This window comes from Cheilinus undulatus, linkage group 6, assembly GCF_018320785.1.
Source record: "Cheilinus undulatus linkage group 6, ASM1832078v1, whole genome shotgun sequence".
Lineage (NCBI taxonomy): Eukaryota > Metazoa > Chordata > Actinopteri > Labriformes > Labridae > Cheilinus > Cheilinus undulatus.
In genome coordinates, this window is record NC_054870.1 from 15,622,770 (window position 1) to 15,638,320 (window position 15,551).

At 39.3% G+C, this 15,551-nt stretch overlaps 1 protein-coding gene across 1 annotated transcript in view; it reads left to right on the forward strand.

Annotated features, from left to right (window-relative positions):
• Positions 1 to 14,629, forward strand: part of b3gat2 (beta-1,3-glucuronyltransferase 2 (glucuronosyltransferase S)) — a 97,173-nt gene extending 82,544 nt beyond the window's left edge. Inside the window, exon 4 of the mRNA XM_041788714.1 lies at positions 6,126 to 14,629. Coding sequence (XP_041644648.1) covers positions 6,126 to 6,212 — 87 coding nt within the window. The 3' untranslated portion in view covers positions 6,213 to 14,629. The remainder of the gene's footprint in view (positions 1 to 6,125) is intronic.
• The last annotated feature ends 922 nt before the right edge of the window (positions 14,630 to 15,551 follow it).

Genomic DNA, 15,551 nt, shown 5'->3' on the forward strand with positions numbered 1-15,551 from the left:
AACACCAAGAGTGAGGGAACTAACACATCAGCAGAGGCCTAAATTTCTTCTGATATTTACAACTGATATATTAAATATTAAACGTATGTATGAATGGTTGTGAAGTTTTAGGCTGGACCAACAGATTTACATCTGTTGAAGCCTGTTTCTTTATTCATCCTCATTCTTTAAACTTAAAACTTGTTTTAAGGAGTCTAAGGATTCATTGTTCATCCTGAAGCTTTAAATTGAAGCTCAGTGTTAGTTCATGCAGGACATGGTAGTCATACGCCTAGCCATGATCAGCTGACAGCCAGCTGATGCAATCCCACAGCCAATCACAGCTCTTTTGCTCAACGTGGGTGTATTTAATTATGACATACTTCTCACTAATCCCTGCTTGCATTAATGCTGATGCAGCATGCTGCTGCTGCTGGCAAAGCTAATTTTATTATTTTCAGTGCACATTTTCATAACTGTATTTATGCATATGGGGGTTTCTAGCTATGAAATCTCTGAAAGGTCAAAGCATGCTGCTTGACTAACTCAGGGAGCATCTTTTGAGCAGAGCCTTCTTCACCAAGTAAAACTGTGGATCCATTTTGCAATAAGATGGACAAAAGTGTTCTTGACTGCAGTGTGTTCAAAGAACTGATGTTTTAGGTCTAAAATAATCTGGTACATTAATATGTGCATGTTCATCAATGTGCATTGCCTCCTATAATAACCAACTAATGAACTAACTAAATAAATAAATGAACAAATAATAAATAAATAAATAAATGTATTGTATCATAAACACCATTGCACATTACAATATTATTCAGTATATTTGCAATCATGCATTTATACCAAATGGTGCAGCATGAATTGACACTCAGTTTTGCTGTGTGTTGGCAACCTGATTGGTCAGGACATTTTGAACTAAAAAAATACTACAAACAGAAACCAGAAGACTAAACATGCTTAAAATCCCCTCCCAGATTGCACACCTCTGTGTAGAATCAGTAAAATGTGCATCTCAATGCCCTAAAATTCACGTATTTAAACAAATATTAGGCTCTAAATGATCCTCACTGTTTCTTTTAGTCAGTACAGAGATATCTTAGGGGACAGAAATGATTGTCAAAGCTAGCAAAATAAGAACTGAGTTGGACTGCATTTGATGGTAAGTGCAGTCATGTAAGATGGATGTCGTGGGTAAACTTGGACTGTTGGACCCAGTCGTCCTCCCGCTGCTCTTCGACATTTCCTCCTCTTGATGGAGAAAAACAGGCCTGTCCTCTCTTTATGCTATTAAGGGAGAAAAGCTCTAACCCAGTAAAGCTTTTTGTCTCCTCGTTGCCTCAGGGAGGACGAGAAAGATGGGGCAGGGGAGAGGACTGAGAGGTAAAAACAGGAGCAGGGCCATGGGAGAGAGAAAGTGGGCGTGATGAATGAGGGAAATGGAGAGAGGGAGAGAGGTGTGCGAGTCCAGGAGGGCACTCTGACTGCGTAATTGGTGCACACTCATACACAGGTGCACAGACTCACATTCAGCAACGATTTCCCCACAGCTCTCGAGTGATGCTTGGCGGCGGCCACATTAGCCTCGTTAGATATGCAAAGTGGGCCAATTAGCAGAGCAGTGTGCAGAAAGTGACATGTTCCACCTGAAGAAGCCTAGAAACAGCAGCAGTGTTCAGGAGCAGACATAAATCACACCTCTGTGAACATGTGCACCACTGTATGTGTCACTTTAGACACAGAAATGTCACAAAAACATGAATCATAAGCTCATTAGCCATTTCTAAAAACAAACTCTTAATCCTAATAACCCCACCTGAACCTCTTGGAATTAAATTCACACCTCTCTCCAGGAAAATATCCGTCTTTGCACATCTGCGGTGTTTTCTCGCCGACATATTGCTGCGAAATTGGCTGCGAACACAAAGACAAACAGCTGCAGCGAGATGTGTGCTGTTGTTGATTTCATCCATTTGGAGAGGTGTCAGACTGTTTCCTGAGTGTGGATCCCTCCTGACAGACCGCTGAGTGTCAAATTCAGCAGCAGGAGGATGCAATGCAATCTCTGTTTCAAAGAATACAGCCACGGTGTCTTTCTTTTGACAGATATTTCATCAGAACAACATCAAGGCAAGATTTTTAGCTCAAAGACTCTTTCCTGCGAGGGAAATACAACTTTACAAGAACTTCACACAACACATAACTTTTCTCAGGTTGTTAAAAAAGACACCAAAGGTCTCTGTTCTGGAGCTTCAACCAGGGTTTTACCTATTTTTAGCACAGTATCAATAAGAAGACTGTTACCCTCAGTACTGCTAGACTGTGTCAACCCTCAACATGGACAATTAAATCAACATTATAAGTATAAAATAGCCAAAATCAAAACTTTATTCCACAATGTTAAGATTGAAACCTACAGCCCCAATTCCAAAAAAGTTGGGACGCTTTGCAAAATGTAAACAAAAACAAAATGCAATGATTTGCAAATCTCATAAATCCATAATTTATTTTAATAAAAAATAGACAACATTTCAGATGTTGAAGCTGAGAATTTTACCATTTTTTGAAAAATATTAGCTCATTTTGAATTTCATGGCAGCAACACTTCTCAAAAAAAGTAGGGACGACCATTGTGTAGCATCCCCTCTTCTTTAAACAAATGTCTGGGAAGTGAGGAGACCAGTTGCTGGAGTTTTGGGAGGGGAATGCTGTCTCACTCTTGTCTGATGTAGGATTCTAGCTGCTCAACAGTCCTGGATCTTCTTTGCTGGATTTTTTGTTGCATGATAGTGAAAGATCGCAGGCAGGACTCTTCTACTGCGAGAAAACCATGCCATGGATGTGGTATGTGGTTTAGCATTGCCTCGCTGAAATAGTTAAGGCTTCCTTGAAAGAGATGTTGTCTAGATGGGAGCTCAAGACCTCTGTCTACTTTTGAGCATTGATATTGATGTGTAACCATTCACACCTTAGGCACTAATACAACCCCAAACCACCAGAGATGCAGGCTTTTGAACTGTGTCAGTTAGGGATTAAATCCACACAGATAACTCCATAATTGAAGGTCTCTTTTTTAATTAATTTTTGAATCCATTTTTGATTGTTTCTCCTACTAGCTTAGCATTAGCCACCATTTTGAGTTCCTTAAACAGATGTCACATCATGCTTTGCCAACACCAATACCCCTTTCCCACTGGCCGAAAAACCCGTTTAAACCCGCTAACAATCGGCTCCTGTCGGCAGTGGGAAAGGCTCTAATTGGCATTCAGACCCAGGTCAACTGACCCTGCAATGGACACGGGTTTTTATTGGCTCGCCTCCAATCAGCTCCAGTGGGAATGTCACACCTACGTTAATATTAATACAAGTAATACGTTTATTACTTGCCTGTTGTGATCTCATAGAGCCTTTTCATTGTTGTTGCACAGAAACTTTATTCTGTCTGCTGCGCATTTAAGCCTGAGGAGGCATGAGTTTAAAGGCGGATGTTTCACAGCATGGCAACGCAGTTTAACGGCGCATATAAATACAAAAATGCCCATGTCATAATGAACATATCTGCTGAGAATTTTTTTCCCCTAAGTACAGGTTTAGCTCATTCAGCCTGTTAAAATCTCATGGATTAGCTCATAAAGTGCTGTGCATCCTGTCTGTGCTCAGCTTGAAAGAGAGATCCTTTTCAAATGACATAATCTATTAACCTTTCATTTATTTATTGTATTATTTGCCTTTTGGAAATGATCACATCGATCCTCTTTTTTTTGTTTGTTTGTTATTACACAGAACCTTCAGCCCATCAGCTGCACAGTAAAGCCTGGTGCGCGCTGCAGCTGGAGGAGACAGAATAGGCAGAGGTTTCACAGCACGGCAGCACAGTTTAACAGCACAGTTTAACAGCACATATAAACAAAAAATACTTTTCTGGTTCGCTCTTATCATAATGAAGATATCTGCAGAAAGCTATTATTTTTTCGTGAACAAGTCAGGCTTCTGCAGCCTTGGATTTCTCATGGTTTATCACATGACGCGAAGCGCCTCCTGCTTACAAACGCAGCTGGAGAATGAGAGACTTTTCTTAAAGGTTGTTTCTATTTCCCTTTATCATATGTCTGCTTCTTGGAAATGACTATATATTCTTTTTTTAGTTTTCACCCTTAAATCTCATTCTGAAAACTCCCGTCTCCTCCATCAGCTGTTAAGCCGGATGACAGCTGATGGAGGAGACAGGAGTTTGGCAGGCTGAAGTTTCTGTTTTAAATCATTAAAAAGATCGATGTTTGTCTACTATTTCCAAGAAGAAGATAGATGTAAAAAATTGAAATAGAAACACTGTTTAGAAAAGGTTCTCCTTAACTTTATTTGGCTGCACACATAAGTAGGAAGCGCTGCGCTTTACTGGAAAATCTATGAGAAATTCTCCAACGTGATGACATCAGCTTGATGCACCAGAGGGAAAAAAACAGCCACGCAGCTCGTCTGCTGGCGATGAGACCCGGGTCTGCTGGCAATGGGAAAGGAGTCACTTGCCGACTGTTAGCGGGTTTACCTGTGTTTAAAAAAACCCGCTTTTACACGCTAATTTTAGTGGGAAAATGGTATTAGAAACTGTAGGAGAGAGCCTTAGCTGCTCATAATGGAGAGGAAAAGAGAGAAGGCATAAGATGTGATCCTCTGTGTCACTGCAGACAGGAACTGCTTTAAATAATGGATCATGATCATCTGATATAAAAAATGCAAGGACGTTTTTTTGACTATGCCTTTTTAGCTCCAATGGGAGCTTTTCTAGCTTCTAGCGAGCCTGGAACTTGGGTGACTTTTAGGGGTCTTTGAAAATTAAATCCACACTGGCAACTCTGATTTTGAACAGCTTTTCATCAGTTTTTGAATCAATGTTTTGATTCTGCGTTTCTGCAGCTAGCAGCTAATGCTGCCCGCAATAATGTCTGTTTTGTATCCCACAGCGCATTGTGACTGGGCTGTGATAACCAGTAGCAGGCTGTTTAATCATTGCATCATACTTTGTCCAACTGTGCATGTCATCCAAGGGGAGACAACCTGAAAAGCTCATAATAGAGAGAGAGAGACAGAGATGTGGCCCTCTGTGTCACTGTAGATGAGAACTGCTTTGAATACTGGCACAAATAGTGCTTTTTTTGTACTGGCTCAAGGACTTTTTTGCAAATATCTGAATATTTTAAAGACTTTTTGGTCCCCAAGAGATGAGAGAACAAGATGTCTGAGTCATTATTGTTGACTGTGTGTCAGACATAAAAATCTTTGATTTTTATTTGCATTTAGTTTTTTCTCTTGTCTTTATAGAACCGTTACTTTCGTAAAATTATAGGGCCATAACTGCAGTGCACATATTCTTAAAGTCCAAGTTTAATATTTGATGTTTAACTAGCTTTTTCTAAAAGTAAGTCCACGGAAGACTAAATAGCTTAGGGCTCAGAGGTTTAAATGAGCTTTGGCCCAGAGAAGACAGCGGTGTTTTTAGATCCTGTTCACGTATGGATTCTTCTTTGCATGATACCACTTGAACATGCTTTTGTGGATGGCAAGCAATTATTGCTGGAAGTATTCCTAAGCCCATGCAGTGATTTCCAGTACAGAGTCATGCCTGTTTTTAATGCAGTGCCACCTGAGGGCCCAAAGATCACAAGCATCCAACATTGACCCTCAGCATAACCATGTATGCAGAGATTTCTCTAGATTCTCTGAATCGTTTAATGATATTATGAATTATATATGGTGGGATATTCAAAGTCTTTGCATCTTTATATTGAGGAACATTTTTTCTGAAATTGCTCCACAACATTTAGAGTGTTTTTTGCAGATTGGTGAACCTCTACCCATCTTTACCACAATTCTTTTTATACATTAAGTTTTCATTACTTCCTGAAACTTTTTCTTAGATGAAAAATTCATGGCCAGGATATATCAGGTCTCAGCTTATGTCCTCTTAAAAATGTATCACTTTCAGAGTTTGTTGTCACACAGTAACAGTGAAGCTGTGTCATCCACCTGCATCTGTTCTGTATTTATCCAAGCATGCATCCTGTTCATCCTTTATTTAGAGCCCAGTGTTTCCTCCATCAGCACATTTTCTCATGTCTCTTCCCCCCTCTCCTCTCTTTCAGGTGCTGGTTTGGCACACTCGCACAGAGAAACCGCACCTCGCCAATGAGCCCAAACATCGTAAGGACACTGTGGTCATCGAGGTGTGAGAGTCTGAAGTGCTGGGCAGACCATCTGAGACGCAGAAGCTGATTGTTGTGAGCTGTCATCTCTTGGACGGGACTGATGGCAGCAGTACGCTGTCTCTCTTTATCGGATTTATACAATCTGTTCACGACAGACACGGACTCTGAGGAGCTGCATGATTCAAGACTTTGGCTGTCAGTCAAACCTGCTCTGAGAACTGGATGGACATGAATATGATGCTTTTACAAACAAGGATGACTGGGACTGTTTATCCTCCCTCTGCAGCCGGATAATGTAAAAAAAAGAAAAAAAAAAGAAGTATAAATGTATGAAACATCGTGTTGCTGGATTGAAAAGCTGCCATGTGAATCATTACCTTCATGTTGAATCAAATTAACTGTGAAACTGGAATAATCAGCACACAAGTCTGTGGATCAGAGAAATCAGTGTTGTGATGTTTTACATCAATGCATTTCAGGGTAAATCCTGTGCTTTTTTGGGTTTATTTCTTACTCATTTTAGAGTCGCACTGATTGGTACGAAAAGGTCTTAAATTCTCCCCTACAGAGCTTCAGACAGCAGCCACAGAACTGGCTTTAATGTCTACATTCCTTTTGGTATTGCCATCGAAAGGCTTGTAGGAGTGCAAAAAACACTGAAAAAGGATCCCTGCAGAGACGGATCTTTATGGTAAATAGTAACATGTTTTGTTTTAATGTTCTTTCACCGAGAGAACACATGAAAAAGAGGTAGATGGGTCATTTTTACCCTGCATTAACAGCTGTTTGGGCATTTTTGGATGTAGGTGTACTGGGAGTCGATACAGACCACCACATCTGCAGTAGTCCTTGCAAAAGCAAAAAGCATACCAAACTTACATCCAACCAGCCTCTCTTGTATTCATAACAATTCCAGCTCTTTTAAGTCCTGGATCTTTTGGTTCAGCTCAGTAATAAGCGTCCAGCTTCCATAAGGTAACCATTTGGCTTTATTATGTATATTCAACAATAATAACAATGGATAAAAGAACCAGCTCTCAAACAAGACCCGGCACCAGTCATTCACATAAAAATGCCGCCTCTTTAAACCGACTTGATCGGCTGTATTTCATCAGTAACTTCATTTTTGTTCCGCTGACCAGCTTTGTTTGGGGTTATGGGACTTCTGGCTCCTTTTAGGGATCCAGCTTGGCTCAGCTCAGCCATAAGAGCTTTCAGTTTCCAAATGGCTCTCGATTTGGAACCAATTTTCCTTTTAATGTCTTTAAAACAACAAAAATGGAAAGCAGAGAAAACTGCCACTTAAACGAGAGCTGGCTCCCGTCTTTAACAAACAGAGTCATTAATTCTTAAAACCACATCACAGTTACTACGTAACCTGTCGTCTTGAATTGTCATTTTTAAACCCGTAAAGCCTCAAACCTCAGATAATACCAAGAAATGTCTCCTTTTTTGGAACTGAGATGTTTATTAAACCTTCTGACAAAATCCCCAAAAAGAAAAATTGTAGTGAAATTTCACATATATTTTTTTAGCACATTGGCCTTTTTTGAAAACTGATAATCTGCTGGTGAGCATATTTATTTGTTTTATCAGATTGAATAGAAAGGTGTTTAAGGAAATTACTGACCATATTGATTGGATGGAGGTCTCAAAATCACATGTCAAACATGATGCCATTGGCTTTAAAGCGTTAATTTACCAATTATCCCTCAAGGTTACAGGACTGCTTTTTGAAATAACTTAATATTTTACAAAAATAAGAGTTTTCCTTTTTGAAAATGCTGTGGCAGTGTTGTAAACTTAAAGGCCTTTCTGCAGGCATTTTTATAAACCTTTAATACAAACATGATTGCAGCCTTTTATGCCACTCTGCAATTGCACCATTTAACATTATGACTGCAATTAGATTAATTGAGCAGCACTCCTTCTCATTCAGCTTCTATCGAGTTAAATTTAACACTGTAAAAGGGCCTATATTGGTCCACACCACATGGAGCAATGCCTGCAAGCTAGTTCAGACAGGCAACTCAAGTATGATGGTAAACTCAAAATCCAACCATGACAAACATTCTAACCTGTCGTCTTGAACTGAGTTATGATTTTAATCTATACGTTACCCCTCAAAGTTTATTTGCAAAAAACTTGACCACTGTTTCTACTTTAAGCTAAAATGAGGGAGAAAAGCAGTTAAAGAGGTGCAACTTAAAGAGGCTAGTCTATTAGCCTGTGGTTAACTCACTGTGATTCAGCAGTGGCTTCATTGCACACAGCATGCAGGGATACCTAGCCCCATAAACATCAATGTCACTAAACCTTAATAAACTATGGGAAAGCCTAAAAGTCAAAGAAATTATATATGGACTGACGTTTGCATACAAGGCAAGTCAGTGAGTTCACTTAGAGTGGATACACATGCTATGTGGTGTCAACTTGGTATTCATGCACAAAATGGAAGTTTTTGCAAAGTATAAATGACCCCAAAACACACCAAACTCTACAGACGGATAGTATTACACTCTGCTAATCCCAGGAGTTTCTTTCTTCGAACCCATCTTTCAAAACTCCAAAAAACACACCAAAACTAAATGTGGTACCCATAAAATCATAAATATGTTATGATGCATGTAATAGAGAACCAGAATAAGCTGCAAGTGCAGCACACTTGCTACTAAGACTCAGTCCCAATCTCTGTTTGACAGAAGTGCCCCAGTACTTTACCCTATCACTTAGCTTTGTCTCAATTCACCCCTTGACCCTGTACCTACATTTTGTCATCAACATAGATGGTGATTAAATAACAAAGTGACAAAGTAAAACATAGAAAAAAAAAACATAAACAGGGTGCCAGGGAGCTGTTATCATTGTTCACTATCAGTGGAGTCAGTCAGTAAATGAAACTCTTGCCAAAGCAGGATGGTAGAAGAGCAAAGAAAGCTTTCTGTGGGGTTCTTTGAACAAAGAAATACTATAGCTACATCCATTCTGATCTTTTCACCTTTATTTAAACTAAACCACACTTACAGTTACCATTTCTTTCTTCTCAAATGCTTTTGATTTGTCTGGTCTTGCCTGACCACAAAAAAGTGTATCAGCTTGAACCTTTCCAGAAAGGATCCACCTGATGAAAGACGTGGACTATGGCCTTTCCATTCATTGGCTTTGCAAGGTTAGGAAAACGGGGGCCATGAATGCAAGTTCAAGTTACAGCATGGTAATTTTTATGAAGTTTAATGGTCAAATGAGCCGACAAGCCAGCTGTCAAATATGTTTGATTGACATAAATATGAGTTGTTGAATGTATTGGTCATAAAATAAACCACCATAATTCAATCAGCACATTCATAAAACGCCCAGATGACACACATGAAAGGGAATTTGTTGAAATAACTGGACTGAGATGCTGCACAAGTCTTTGCACTTTGCAAACTTTACATGCCTTCTCCGTCTCTGCAGTTAGTGCACACAAAATTTGCCATTTTTTCCACTCTTGACTTCAAAATAAGACACGTTACAGTGCTCTTTAAAATGTCAAACTATTTGTTTCAAATTATGGCTTCTCAAAACCTTCATAAAATTACTTCACTGAAGAAAAACATTGAATAACAACAGTTTCCACCTGCCAAAGAAACGTCCAAAAGAGAAGATTGCCCACTTCTTATTCATGTTAACTGCAAACTCCAATTCCGGTCCTCTTTGTTTAAATGAATCCCCTTAACGTCCGTGAGTTAATGTGTTAATGATTTATTGATGCATCCACAGCGTCAGCGTGCCCTGATCATGTGTAATGAACTAGAGCTGCCTTGGTTGTCCTCTCCTTCTGTCTGTATGTGATGGTTTTGGAAGTGGTCCGCATGATGTGAAATAACAAGTGACATCTCTGCTGACAAGCTGCCATCAATAATGTAGAGTCTGTAGGCGGACAACAAAGACAATTCACCACACAAGCAAACGCACCTGCCAGCGGAGGAATAAAAGGAACGAACTGAGCCGACGGGATATAAACAGCACATCAGACGGGACGCTCGGCTGTGAAAGAGACGTTTTTCTCCTTCTGTCCTGATCATTGAAGTTTGGACGGGGCTGTGTGGTGTAAACAGGAAATAAAAACAAGAGTAAAATCCAGGATTCAACAGCCTTTATTTTGAATGACCCTCTGGTAAAACTTGGAAAAGAAAAAAGGAGGAACAAAAAGTTCAAACAGTACTTTAACAAGTAGAGAGTCATTAGACGGACATGAACAGAGACCTGGATATTTATTTTAATGCACGGAAAACCACTTTTTTTTTTTCTCTGTACTAGGCACCAGAAAATGTAAACACATTGGAAATAAACCTGGAGGACTTTAGAGTTAATGAATGTGTTTCTGTGTCATTTATCATGTTTGTAAGTGCTACAGTTATTGCATGGCAGAGAGACCCTGTGACTACGGATGTGAGGCTCTGCTCCAGCACTCGGCAGTGTGATCTGAGTCTGGGGGCTTGTATGTGCAGTTGTTCAATGCTCCTTTGTTTCCTCTGCAAACTCATCAAATACAGCAGGGAGGTCAGTGGCTAGATAATTTGCAATATGATGCTGTAGTTACTGCTCTAGCGTCATTTCTTAACCCTGTCTTCTTTTTGTCATGATGTGTTTTGTAAGTGTGTTGATGCAGTAGGAGAACGTTACCATCATCTATCAGTTCAGGGGTTTATCACTGTATGAAAACAAGTCATTATTCACCATTTTCTAGCAGCTGACCACATTTTAGGATGTCTGTACCAGGACAGAGCAACATTTTTATCATTGTATGAAATTTATGCTGTACCAGTATATAAGATGCAGTCTGATTTGGTGGTCTCCCAGAGAAATAGAAAAGGTTGAAACTGTCTTCCTGTCAGTTTGCAAAGTCCACCATGTGCAGCTTCTGAGCATCTCTGTGGAGTTTGCACTCTTGCTAGCAAAAGGTATGATAGTTGAACTATCAGCCTTTAGTGATAGTTGTGAAGTACAGACGCAGAAGTTAGTCTACCCACCTGTATCTGTCTTTAATAGATTAGTCTTTTCAAGCAAACAGACACTTAATTAGATCTATCTACTCATTAGTAATCACCATTTCTTGGTATCAAAAGGTGACACAGCCAGCCTGGACAGTACCCATGTAACCTGACATACTACATCAATGACTGAATGAATGAGGCCAAATTCATCATCATGTCAGGGCTTGTGTAAAGTTAGATTTGACAACAACAGTTGTGTGTCATGTAGGTGCTGTTGCACTGGTATAGAGGTCTTTTTAGATTTTAAAAATGTGCCTAAAAACCTGAGTATCAAGAAAAGATTTTAAAATATTCTAAGTACACATTTTTGTCTGACATGTAAAGGCAGCTAGATGGCTATGCATTCACTTGTTTTCATTTATTTTAGACTCTCTGTCCAAGATGAAAGCTGTGTCCCAATCCAGGGGCTGCATCCTTTGGATGGCACATCTGAAGACTAAATAGAAGGTATGCAAGTGATGTCGCAGTCAGTGCGAGTCTCTGCAGTTCCAGCTGCTGAGTAGCAGAAAGTTTATAGTGGTAACAGAATCAGTCAGAAGTATAAAGCAAACAGTGTTTTTTTCAGCTGAAAGTTCAGTCTTTCTAATAACTACATGTTGATGATGTTCACTACAGTCAGTACAGAACCTCAGCTGATGGAATGTGTTTATAAAAATGTGTGGAGGTGTAATGGTAGCCTTTACATAAAGATAGAAGATAAAATTGCACTGTTACAGTAGCTACAACAGATACTGATGAAAATAACCTAAACCTCACTGTGTTCTCCCTCCTCTTACCTTAAAGGTAAATTACATTTTCTTTTATGCACCTGATATCTAAAGGGACAAGGCATCTAATGACAACAGATTATTTTATAGCAGCAAATTAAAAACGATTAAAATGACTGGTTTTACAGGGAATGACTAAATAAACTGTCAAGTCTATGGATATTTATCACCTTGGTAAATTGACCTGATATCTATTTGGTAACTACTGAAGTTATGTCCGTGAATGCTTCCTGCAGTGAACGTACTCAACATCATATCAGTTTACACAATATATACAATATACAATAATACGGAAAGTGATAGCTGTACCATGTATAAAATCAGGTCCATAAAAGTGTCAGGAAACTTGATTTATGAACACATATCGATGTCAACAGTCCACTACATCTTGAGGAAAAAGTCTAGATTTCTGTTTAATCTAAATATCCCTGTTTTTCTCTTGTTTTCACCCATTACCCATGAAGCAGATGGCTGTGTTTTTCCTCTCAGCATGGCTGAGTGGTTGTGTCTGAAAGTGATGTCAGTGCATACCCTCTATATACATGACAGCACATGTTAAAGCTGGGTCATTTCAAATGCTTCTTCAAAAGCATCTTTCTTCCACTGACCAGTGATTGACCCATCAATTCAATTGAACTGGCATACTCTGAAGTGGCCATGTATTACGGTTAATAGAATGAGTAATGAGTTTTTAACTAAGCAGACAAAACTACCAATATTAATATTCAAGAGACCAGAAAAGTTGTAAATATCTCTGAAACAAGAGGTTAAGTAACAAGACATAAACAAGCAGCAAACTCTGTGAAGTACCAAAAAGTGCAATTCCTTGCATGTCCACTAGAGACTGGCTGCAAAAGCACCAGAAGTCCCATACACATCTATGTTAAAATGACAACATTTAAATAAGTAAACATGTTTACAGCATGGTCTAAAAATGATTTTGGTTGAAATATTTCAAGTCTTTTTGGGTGCATACTGTATGAGAGTTTAATATTTTTACAACTTGTCCATGTTGGTTTAATTGATGATGTTGATTTCATATTTTTAGGGGCTGATATGACTGCAAGCAGAGATGGTGTAGCTGTTTACTAAGGTAACACCTGCTTCATTGTCTTTTATTCTGTTACTAGGTGGATCTGAAGTTGAGACAGGGGTTTCAATATAGTGGCAGCTTGTACTCCAAAACCTCCTTCAGGAACCACACAACAGCCCTGACTAGGGCTTAGGCTAGCATTTTCTAAGGTCTTGGTTACGTTGGCTAGTTCCACTGCATGTTAAGAGTGCTAGATGATAGGAGTCACTTAAACCTGAAGCTCCATTAGAATTTCAGCAAATTGTCTTGACCATGTCTGCATATCTAAACCCATTATTTCTTTATATCAAAACCCTTTTAGTTCAGTGCTTTTTAAATACCACTAACCTGGCTCCTGATATTTGACAGTATACCTGATGCTGTATGTTAATTATTGCTACATGGACATCTGACACTTGAGCCGTACCTATACAGTCATATTTTGAAGCTGAGGGCCTCTGCTGCTGTATTTGACGTGAATATGTAGGTTTGTACAGTATGGTCATTAATGCATGGCTCCAATGCTCTGACCAGGACTGGACAGTGGTGATGGGACCCATCCACAGTTTTCATACAGGTCCTTTCTGTATTAACACTGTCCAATCCCGTGCCCCGTCCAGCCCTCTGATTGGTCATCCAGGTTTATTTGCTTCATACTAACTGTGCTTCTCTTGTACTGCACACAACAAAACACCACAATAAAGATGGCGGATGGCAGAACACACGGTGTCAGGGGTCATACATGAAGGGAACAACATCGTGGGTGTCACATTGGTCCAGTTTGACAAAAATAAAAACACTGTGGATTTTTAAGCCCTGCAGTGGGATGTGAAGTAACAGTTCACATATCTCTGCTGTTCCTCTGAAACCACAACGCAGCCAGAGATGCACAACCTGCTCTGCTATTTAAAGTGCAGAAAAGACAAACCGCTGTGATTCCAGTCGAGCTTTAATTTGCCTCAGGGAGCGCTGGGGAAACGGCTCATTTGAAAAACAAGGAACATCTTAACTGGGTCGGAGCACAGTTTCCAGCGAAGCCAGCGTGTTTGGGTTTAAAGACATCAAAACAGCACAGCACGGTTTCCAAAGACACCCAGGGGACCCGGGGCCGCCCAGCAATTACTGAGGCTTAAAGGGAATTCATGACATTTGAGATTGGGGATATTTTTAACCAGCCAGCAGGATTAGAAACACAGTCGGACCTATATCTTGAGCTGCTGAAACAAGAGCTGATACTGAGCTACTAAACTGGCTGTAAAGTCAGAGCCAATGTCACTAATATACATTAGGGTTTTTTTCAAGGCTATGGCACCTTAATGCAAATATGTCTACTTCCAATCAGAGCTAGACAATAATATTACTATTCAAAGATTTTGTTTTATAATATCTACAAATGGTCACAAAGATAAGTGGCTGTTTTTTGCACAAGTGTGTTGCATTCACTTGAAAAAAATAAAACCTCTGTTTTTCTGAATTAATGAGATAGTTACCGCTGAGTTAGGAGAAATTTATGACAAAGATTAAAACCTCTCTGTGTTCTCCAACAAAATTACTGTGATGGTTGTCTTGTTAATTCATAAAAATACAGAAGGCTTTTAATTTTATTTTGAAATAACTTATGATTCCAAGATGCCCTTCATTTTCAAAGAAAACAGCCCTGTTTTTAAATAAACAGGACTGGTTTGTTGTTTTTAAATGGGATTAAGTTCAGAATTTACAATGTAGGCAGTTTTTAAGATGTTTTTGATATTTTATTTTAAACCTTTAAGCTTTTTGGGCCTTTATTGTTATGACTGGAGAGCAGAGACAGATGGAAATTGGTTAGAGAGAGTGGGAAAAGGAGCCACAGGTTGGATTCGAGCACAGGTGTTTGCTTCAAAACCAACAGCCTTTGTACACTGGGCAAACAAAATAACTGCTTGGCCACCGGCGCCAAAATATGAAGCAATTTGTACCAGTGTCTCGATTCAGGAATCATCTGAAGTCAAAGAAACATATTTGATGATACTGACCTGGAGATTATTTAAATTAGTGCTGCACTGCTTCAACTGTGTAGTATATATCCATGACTTAGAGGGTGGAGACCGCTTCAAAGGGCTTATTCTGTCAAAAACACTGTTCAAATCTGCTTTATATTGAGTAATATGCAGGAGCATACAGTATGTACAAAATGACTCCCTAAAGTCCAATGATCCCTGGTGAATGTGACAGCATTGACACCTTTCAGAAGTTTAAGGTTTTTTCATCTGTCTGCACTTTGTTATGCTTTTATTTGTAACTTGTTCTTAATTAAGCTAAATGTACATACTTTCTGCCCAGGTAAAAACCTGTTTTTTCTCTGACAAAAAGAGGAAACTTCACATTAGTGACAACATATGCATAACCATGGAAAAAACAACTTATGGAGGATTGAAAAGTAAATCAAAATAGCTCAAGTTAACAGTAAAATAGTGTTTTTTTTTCACAAGGTGCAGATTACATTTGA